The sequence below is a fragment of the Populus euphratica genome, unplaced genomic scaffold, assembly GCF_000495115.2.
Source record: "Populus euphratica unplaced genomic scaffold, PopEup_1.0 scaffold2687.1, whole genome shotgun sequence".
Classification (NCBI taxonomy): Eukaryota; Viridiplantae; Streptophyta; class Magnoliopsida; order Malpighiales; family Salicaceae; genus Populus; species Populus euphratica.
The window spans coordinates 7,769-17,857 of NW_011502514.1; the positions used below are offsets into that span (position 1 = coordinate 7,769).

The 10,089-nt window shown below is 33.3% G+C and overlaps 2 protein-coding genes across 4 annotated transcripts; one reads left to right on the forward strand and one right to left on the reverse strand.

Annotated features, from left to right (window-relative positions):
- The first annotated feature begins 1,456 nt into the window (after positions 1-1,456).
- On the forward strand, positions 1,457-2,228 carry LOC105119239 (keratin-associated protein 21-1-like). Its single transcript, XM_011017365.1, has one exon. It carries the CDS (start codon positions 1,582-1,584, stop codon positions 2,077-2,079), a length of 498 nt encoding a protein of 165 aa, XP_011015667.1. The 5' UTR covers positions 1,457-1,581; the 3' UTR covers positions 2,080-2,228.
- Positions 2,229-5,103: 2,875 nt separating this feature from the next.
- Positions 5,104-8,602, reverse strand: LOC105119237 (YDG domain-containing protein At5g47160-like). 3 transcript variants are annotated; one of them, XM_011017363.1, is made up of 2 exons: positions 8,514-8,602; positions 5,104-6,886 (listed from the first exon to the last, which is right to left on the reverse strand). In XM_011017363.1, exon 2 carries the CDS (start codon positions 6,853-6,855, stop codon positions 5,353-5,355), a length of 1,503 nt encoding a protein of 500 aa, XP_011015665.1. In that variant the 5' UTR covers positions 6,856-6,886; positions 8,514-8,602; the 3' UTR covers positions 5,104-5,352. The 3 variants fall into 3 exon arrangements, with proteins under 3 accessions (XP_011015665.1, XP_011015664.1, XP_011015666.1); XM_011017362.1 differs by having other exon boundaries at positions 5,104-6,841; positions 8,514-8,596; XM_011017364.1 differs by lacking the exon at positions 8,514-8,602 and adding an exon at positions 7,117-8,247 and having other exon boundaries at positions 5,104-6,841.
- Between the last annotated feature and the right edge of the window lie 1,487 nt (positions 8,603-10,089).

Consider the following 10,089-nt stretch of genomic DNA (forward strand, 5'->3'; position numbering starts at 1 on the left):
AAATGGTAATTTTGTTAGAATAAAAATTACGACAAATTAATTGAAGAAATTATTTTGATGGTAATTTTGTTTATAATTATATTAGTATAAATATCACATTATTATATAATTTATCCTTTTAAATTATATTGTAATATTTTTTATAATTTTATTGATATATATCAATAAAATTTTTCTATTAAAATATTCTTAGAGGTTTAACTCTATTATCGCGATGCTGTAAAAACTTATATGTTATTATTATTTAATTTTTTATTATTTTTATTTTTACTGGAATTTTTTTAATATATATTAATGATATATTCCTGTCAATAGTTACCAAAACAATTTAGAGACGAGAAAATTTCGTGGATTAATATCATAAAAATTAATTAAAAATTCATTAATATTTCAGGAAAAAATTTGGTCAATGTTATTGCGGTGGCAAATGTTTTCCGGCAATGGTAGTATTTTGAAACCATCTGGTTTTTGAAATCAATGACAATTTTTCTTTTGTCTTCACAGATGTGGTACCTCGTAACGAATAAATCACTCCATGTGTTTCAGGGTTTCGTGTTGGATATGGTATATGCTTGATGTATCCCTAAATTCAATGAAGTAACTTAATTAATTATGTACTAAATAATATTAATTTTCTTGATTTGACATGTTGAATTAGTTGATGAAAAGCTTCTCCCAACATGCATGGTACTGCTTCTGCCCCGCAAGAATATTAGATGCAAGCATTGTGGCAGGATCATTGCCCATGCCTTGATTCTGAGATGCGTCGAGACGATTGATTTAGTGGGCTCAAAGAAGGTCTTTTAAGGGAAGAACCAACCGATGCGATTCTAGCCATGCTAAAAACTCTCACTTTAAACTACATTTACTGTTACATTCTCCGATTATTATTTAAAGAATATTATAAATTATATTGTAAACTTTTAATTAATTAATTAATCGATATGGTACTAAAATCTTAATAACTAAATAATTACAAATTTAAATTTTATTATTCATATTTATTCAATAAAAATAAAATAAAAGATAGTATAAGCTTATATAAATTTAAAATTTAAAATGTTTTTATCTAAAAAGATATGTTATAAAATAATATAAATTTTATTTTGAAATCTCAATTAATAATTAAAATTTTTAAATTGAATTGATTTTTCAAGAATGATCTCTAACCAAACACAATCAACATTCCGAGCCAACAATCTTCTTCTAAATTAATTTTACCCATAATTATCTATTCAATTTTTTTTTGCCGGACACAAACCATTAGTTCACTCACTTGATTGCGAGAGTTAAGGATAAGAACACGTTAGTCTCAAGAAGCTGAAATATTTTAGTTGGAAGTCGGTGGTGCAATATCGTGAAGAAGAGCATAATCGTGAGTGAAATACTCTCACACAATGACATGTGCACCATTTTCAAAAGGTTAAAACGTTCACGGGTGACCCCTTGTCAGCATCAATACCCACTATAAATACCACTATAATATCCTTACTATACCTAAGTCACGACTCTACTTTGATCATTTCACATTGCCTCATCATATATACCTTGAAGCATAGCCACAAAGCCATTAGAAAAATAATGCAGCCCAATTTATCTCGTTTCACTCTGTTTATTCTTTTCTTGATCGCCGGAGGCTCTTTTGCCCGTAATATTGGTGGTCCGTCCAACAGGGTGGTTGTAGGTGACAAGAGATTTGCCTCTCCTGAGATGTCTACAGTGCCTGATGGGCAGACGGGCCCCCCTTCAGGGGCTAGTGGTTCGGGCCACGGGCCTAACTGGGACTATAATTGGGGATGGGGTTCGACTCCAAATGGTGGATGGGGTTATGGGTCTGGTTCAGGTCGGTCCCCGACTGGGTTCGGTAAGGGTTTTGGGTATGGGTCAGGCTCTGGAAGCGGGTCGGGCTCAGGTTATGGTTATGGGACTGGGAGTGGTGGTGCTCAAGGTGGCGGATACGGTGCTGGAAGTGGGTCTGGTAATTCCGCTGGTGGTGGCAGCGGTGGAGGAAGTGGTGGACCTAGTAGCTACGGAACACAATCACGATCTGATCCTCGAAAGAGAACCAACCATGGGTGAGCGAATCGGCTTGGAGTCCATGTGTGAAAATGTTGTCTTAGCCGACGAAGTGCCATGTTTCACTCTACTTATATATAGTGTTTGCATGGTGTGGGAGCTATATATATTGATATAGTATGTAGTTTGAGTGAGTTTGCATCTTATTTTTATCGTTAGTGGCTTTTATATATATATATATATATATATATATATATGCTATAGCTAAGTTTACCCTTACAAATATATATATATTAATATATGAAAAACCAGTTGAGTGAGCTCTTGTGGTTATGTTAGTTTCTCTCATCCTCCATTTCTCCCTTCAATTTGGCCTACAAGAACAGGAAGTAATATATCAATGATCATATACATAGTTCATGGACTCTCTTTTTTTATTTTATTATTCTTCTTCAGATAAACCTGCCCTTCGACCAATACATTTTTAAGGAAGTAACATATCAATGATCATATACATAGTTTATGGACTCTCTTTTTTATTTTATTTTTCTTCTTCTCATGAACCTGCCCTTCGACCAATACATTTTTAAGCCTAATTGAGATGATTTTCGTGAAAAGAATACATAATCAGTTTCAAAATTCAAGAAATGATCTATTATTTTCTTAAGTAACAACTATGGTTTTGGACTCGTTCTTGAGCTCACAACCTGGATTCTTAATTAACCTCGCCATATGGATTTGTTCTTGAGCTTGCAATCCGGGTTTTGAAACATTAGCTAGGTAGAAATATATAGTGGGAGTGAGAATTATTTTGAATATTTTCCTAATTTATTTGTTTTTATTAGAATTAATAGCACAATATGATTCTTGCTTTTTTCTTCTTCTAATTTTGTAATATTTTCATTTTCTTTTTTAGAATTGAGAAAAAGAATACTGTATCCCAAGTTTAACATCATCAGAGAAGGAAGTGGATACAAGCACCACATTAGAAAGAACTATATGATGAGGGACCGTATTACCACAAATTGAAAAGAACAAGGACCACCAAGCTCTTTACAGTATTACACCCATCTTTGCATGAGAAAAGATCATAGTAGCTTTACCACCCTTCAACTTTCCAAGCAGGAGATGGGCTCTCTCAGATTAATTATGTATTGTTGATTATTTTTTAAAATATTTTTTATTTAAAAATAAATTAAAATAATTTTTTATTTTTTGATGACTTTCTTCCTGTTCCCACATGTGAACCCAATCACACCCCTTCCCACCTGTTTCCAGGCAAGATCATATCGACCTCTCTTCTTCTCCAACTTCTCTCTTCATGTACCCTTTTCCTCTTGATTTCAAGCGCCGAACTTGCATTACATGACATCTTATGCTAGCATATCGAGAAAACTCTCGAAATACACTCTATGTATAAGATTTTCAGTATTAGTATATCAAAATTATTAATTTCATAATTTTTAAAGTAAAATGCACCCTCGAAAAGTGTAAAAAAACAAAAATTACTGTGATTCTAAATGCTCAACTAATTAGCAATCAATAACTAATTTATTTTATTTTATCTTGACAGGAATTGAGACTAATTTTTTTTTTTTTAGAATTAATAGCACATGATTCTTGTTTTTTTCTTCTTCTAATTTTTTAATATTTTCATTTTCTTTTTTAGAATTGAGAAAAAGAATACTGTATCCCAAGTTTAACATCATCAGAGAAGGAAGTGGATACAAGCACCACATTAGAAAGAACTATATGATGAGGGACCATATTACCACAAATTGAAAAGAACAAGGACCACCAAGCTCTTTACAGTATTACACCCATCTTTGCATGAGAAAAGATCATAGTAGCTTTACCACCCTTCAACTTTCCAAGCAGGAGATGGGCTCTCTCAGATTAATTATGTATTGTTGATTATTTTTTAAAATATTTTTTATTTAAAAATAAATTAAAATAATTTTTTATTTTTTGATGACTTTCTTCCTGTTCCCACATGTGAACCCAATCACACCCCTTCCCACCTGTTTCCAGGCAAGATCATATCGACCTCTCTTCTTCTCCAACTTCTCTCTTCATGTACCCTTTTCCTCTTGATTTCAAGCGCCGAACTTGCATTACATGACATCTTATGCTAGCATATCGAGAAAACTCTCGAAATACACTCTATGTATAAGATTTTCAGTATTAGTATATCAAAATTATTAATTTCATAATTTTTAAAGTAAAATGCACCCTCGAAAAGTGTAAAAAAACAAAAATTACTGTGATTCTAAATGCTCAACTAATTAGCAATCAATAACTAATTTATTTTATTTTATCTTGACAGGAATTGATGGGGCCAGCTAATAGCTCATAAAAATTAGAAATAAAAAAAAAGACACCACAATTCAAATATTCTTGACCAATTCCACCTCCACATCGCTGTTCTAGCTTTCTACCGGCCATTCCTTAAAGTTGAAAATGCCCGCAACAAGTTCTCATTGTAAATATATTAGATTTTTTTATAATTATCCCTTCTAATAAGTTACTCGATTCTTAAAAGTCTCAATAACTGAAATTATAGAGAGAAAATGGAATATCTCAGGTTCTGAGATTTCAACACAAAGTTCTAAGTTTGCGTTGAAGAGTATGGTTAGTATTACTTTTTAAAATATTTTTTATTTTAAAAAATATATTAATAACTTATTTTTATTTTTTAAAAATTATTTCTATAATCAACACACCAAAATAATTTAAAAACATTAAAAATATATTAATTTAAAACAAAAAAAAAATTCAAATTATTTTCTAAAACACCTACCATCCTTAGATTGTTGGGAAGATGGTCTAAAATGTTTATTTCATTAATATTCAATGAAAAATAATCTAAAGGATACTTAAATATAAGAAAAACATCATAATTAATAAAAATTAAATTAAATTAAAAACCTTGATCTAAATTATATAAAAAAATATAAAACCTTTTAAAAAATTTCAGTACGATATCACAATCAAATTATCAGGTTTTTATTAGTCTGAGCATTGTACTTTTTCAGAACTCCTTCAAACATAGAAAATCATAACAGCTATGGAGATGCCACGATGAAGATGATTATGCTAAGAAATTCTCCTCCATTGATTTTTCATGACCAATCTTTAGAACATGAGCATCCGTCAATCCAATCACAAGCACTTAACAAGGATTCAACATTACACGTTCCATTTGCTAAATAACTAAATAGTGGTGCCCTCTCATTGTCAAGCATATTCAAAACACGAACTGGCATCTTCTCTTTTGCATTAGAAATATCATCCATCAAAACATGCCCGCAATTGCTTGCTAAATCCTCAAGGGAACTACGGCTGATCCAAATTTCTCTTCAGCTTGAATTTGTAGACAAGTTTACCAAATTCTCCTCTTTCTTCCCAAAATTTTTCAACTGTGTAAAGACCATCATAAACATAAATTGGGTTCAAATTTTTGCGCTTGCATGTACCTTCAACGGAAGATGCTTGAGGACTCTTGAGCTTTACTTTACAAATGACTCGAACGGGAGTTCTACAATCCATACTGTGCTTCAATGCAAGATTTCCTCGTTCTAATTTTTGATCTTTAAGTGGTTGCTGACCTCGAACTGCTGGATTCCCACCAGAACCAGAATAAATGAGGACATTGGAAGATTCCCTGTTATTAGCATACCGCTCAGACACGACAATGCTAGTGGCCAATGAGATCCCATTCTTCTTCATATAATCTATACCGTTATAAAAGTGACAATGAAGGCCAATTACATTCAGTTCAGCCTGAAATTGAAACTTGTCACCGATGTTAACTCCAGGAACAGGACCTACCCGTTTGCTTGTATTAATCCATTTTTGGTGATCTTTAAGAAATAATGCTGCATGTCTAGGGATGTTGTAGTCTTTCTCCATTTTTGGCTTCCTTGCATTTTCTTTCCAGAGCTTGGCAAGTACTTGATGAAACAATCTCAAGACCTCCTTCACTTTATCGCAACAAGCACTTGATTTTTGATGACACCGACCAGTTTCCTTGTTGCCCAAAGTAGTATTAAACCTCTTCGGCCTAAAACCCACTACCCTAGTAGCGTTCTTCCCATTTCGCAGAAAAATGTCATTAGAAACAGAACCAGTATTCTGATTTCTGCAACTATTTGTTATGATATTTTCTTGGGAAACAGAGTTTTGTTTCCGGCGGTCATTGGTTGAAATGTCATTAGAAACAGAAGACGTATTCTGTTTTGCAGCAGGACGAACCTGCTTGGCCAAAAAGTCTGTCAATATACCTGGAGAATGGCATTTCCTTGAGGCAGCTTCTGCAGCGGCTTTCTCTTTGGGATTGCTAGCAGAAACAGTATTTAGTAACCCCTCTTTTGAAGCAGAAAAATCTCGTTGGGCAGAAGATGCTTTTGACATCGTTGGATTTTGTGGAAACTGTCCATGATCACTGATATCATCACAATCACTTGAGTTCATCCCTAGATAAGGGCATTTCCTTCCGGCAATCTCCTCAGCAGCTTTCTCCATAGGCTTGGTAGCAGAAACAACTTTTTGTAAACCCTCTTTTGAAGCAGAAAGCAAATCCTGTTGCTGAAAAGCACTAGGAAAATCTCGCTGGACAAAAGATCCTTTCAATATCCTTGGAGGAGGGTATTTTCTTGGTACAACTTGTATCACAGGACGTTTTAGAAACTGTGAATGATCACCAATGCCATCTTCAGAATCACTTGAGTCCATCACAACTGGAAATCTTCCACACCCTCTGGGAGATTCACAAATCACATCTACTCTTCTGTGCTTAGACTTCAACAAACACCGAGTAGAAGTTCTGTTCCCATTCATCGTAGGTTAATTTAGCAAAAGAACGACACTTCTGCTTGTAATAATTGCACCGTCATATGTTAGGTCAAAAACACAGCACAAAGGAACAACATATATACTTACACCACATAAACATGATACATGCAGTATAAGTAAGGCAAGAAGCAATATTCTCACATTTCAAAATTAAAATCTACCGAGTAATTAAAAGAAAAATAAAAATTCACTTCAAACAACTACAATAACCAAGCCATTCAAGTAAAGAAAGGAATGTGAAGGAACCTGAAGTACCCCTTGAAGCTGAGAGGTTCTAAGTTGAAGTTGTAGACAAAATCTCAAGCGTTTTGGGAGATTTATAGGCAGGAATTGAAGGGTTTCTTTCTTTCTTTTTTGTTTAGTTTGACAATTTAAAATCTGAAAGGACAGAAAATCAATAGCATTGTAGTGGGAGTGATACAATGTATAGCAAAAACAAAGATTTCACAAATCCTAAAATTATAGCTAAATTGTACAGAAAATTTTGATTTAATAAACTCTAAATATCAATAATTCTTGAACAATCAAATAAGTTCTAATAAATAAGTTAGATGACCCTATTTATACTAATCAGTGGCCTAAATCCTACTCCTTGTAGAAAAGATATCATTATTAAATATAGTCATTCTAGAATTCAACTAGCATCAAGATTCCAAAACTAAATAAAAAATTAAATAACTAAGAAAAATAAAACAAATTCTGAACAAAAACTTTTCAACCTAATTAAGGCATTGCCACAAATAACTTAAATACAATTTTAGAAAAGATGTATTCATGTAGAGTTTTCAAACCTAGAAAAAAACTTCTCACCACACATGAATTATTGATGCTTAAAAAATCAAAGCTAGTGCCTAAACTTCAAATTTGATATTGCTTTTGATAGATTCCTTATTGCAAAGATCATCAGTATTTACCTTTACCAATTCAATTTTATATATAAAAAAAATCCTTATTCAATAGAATCCAACTAGTATTGAAAATTTTAAACTAAAAACTAAAAATAAAATAAATAATAAAATTATTGAAAAATTTCAAAAACTCTTACAATTATAATTCACCCACCTCCTTCCCTTCAAACTAACCTCTATTGCTAGGACGAAGTCTCATCCTTAACACAAGCCCTATACTATGGTTGTGGTGACTAGGGTAGAAATTTGTTTCCTTTCCCTGCAAGAAGTTTCTTTCCTATGCTTTCTAGGAATGGGGGATGACAATGGAATCCATGCATCAGGTTTTGTACTATACAGTGTACGGATTTTTATACTCAAACCCAACCGAATCGGGTTTCAAGTATCCGTAACCTAAATCCAATCCGACCCGAAACCCTATTGATTATCCCAAATGTTTCTGCAGTTTCAAGAATCACAATACAGTGAATGACTTTATCTTACAGTCAGCAACTGCCAGAAAACAGTTTTAGAGCTAATATTGGAGCAAATATGAGAAGCTGAGCACAGAGCACAGCTCTCAATATTATGGTAGGAAGAACATAAAAATTAGAGTAGTGGACTGCTTCGAAACAGCCGAACATTAACATGCTAAAAAAGAATTAAAGAACTCCACTTGTAATCCTCGTAAATAATGTCCTCTAAAGTTCCATGGAAACACTAAATCTGAAAGGACACTTTGGAAGAGAGCATGACCTAGAATTGCAGCGCGATGTAGATCTGCACTCGGAAGACATTTGGGCAAGCTGTTCCTCCCGCGAGTTAGTATGGTAGTCACAAGAGAGAGCAGAATAACAGTGACATGAGCGGCTAGAGCGAAGAGAGTATCAAGTGATATGTTCAGGTAAAACCCTAGATTTTCTATATATGTATCGATATAAATGTAATTGTTTTAAAAATTTTAAAGTAATATATTTGATTATTTCGGATAGGGCATAGTGGCATACCCATCTAAAACCCGACTTAATCAGATCAAAATTAATTAATTAATTATTAGACGCTGGAAATCTTATATCATTTTTACTGCATCTTTTCGAATTAGAAATTAACTTTATTATGTATTTTTTTAATCAATCATTTTATTTATTATAAAATATTCTAATACTTTTATTTTATTTTACGAAGAGTTTTGATACCCATAACTAAAAATAAAAGATTTATCCCTATATCCATTAAAATCCAAGTCTGAGCACGGAAGCTTGTCTACATAATTTTAAATTCATTTTTATTTTGTCCATGAATCCAAGGCTAAACTAACCAATATTTTGTTCACTGTTTATTTATATACATTACAAAGACATGGAAATTATTTATTTTGTGCTCATAAATTACAAGAAAGGATCTTTCATTCCTTTTCAAATTGCCTAGGAGAGGAAATGAACAGTAACAATCTAGCTACAGTATTTTACTTACTTTTATTAATCACAGAACTGCTAATGAAGAAGGTACTTCAACCAAAGGGAGATGAAATGATTACTGGGCGTTCATGACAGCACATATAGAATACAGACTTAAGAGAAGGATTCTGCCCAGGAGGACGAAGGAGCTGGATCACTGTGAGTAGTTTTTCATGGCCATGAATGAACTATTCAAGGGTGTTTTTTTGCAGACTCAAAGCTACAAGTTTAATTTTCCTCATTGCTCCCTTTTAAACACGAAGATATCCACTTCTTTTATCTTTCAGAATTACTTGTTAATCATGTCCTTTGTGAAAGAATACTAATCAACCATTGGAACCAATTGTTCAAGAACAATCAGAAGATATATTACAAGTGTAAGAACTGAAATGAAAGTGCATCATACCTGTTTTTGGTGCAGGCTAAGCAAAATTTATTGAATCAAGAGCTAGCTCCTGTCCAGAAACACTTCTCTTGGTCAGGAAAGTTGTTGTCACACAAAATTCCCACAGCCTTTTCGTATTGTTTTTCAACTTTCCTCTCTGCTCTCGTGTGTCTCTTCTGTCAGCATTCTCTCCTTTTTTTTATAGGTAGACATGAGTCTTAAGAGTCCTTTAGCATTAATGAAGGACGGGAAAGATATCAACCCTTGAATTCTCGATGAACCTGCGCTTGATATCATCCTGGGTGCTGGAGTTTCAAGAGCTAGTGACGGTTGCCACTTTGCTTGATTCGTGGGAATGGATTGTGGCATAAAAACGGGTTTTATTTCCTCAAGATTGTAGCTGGAATGTCATAGTGTGTGCATCACCTTTTTTTTTCTTTTGTTAAGAGACGATCATGGGTGGAATGTGAGGCTGAAGATCAGCCATCAG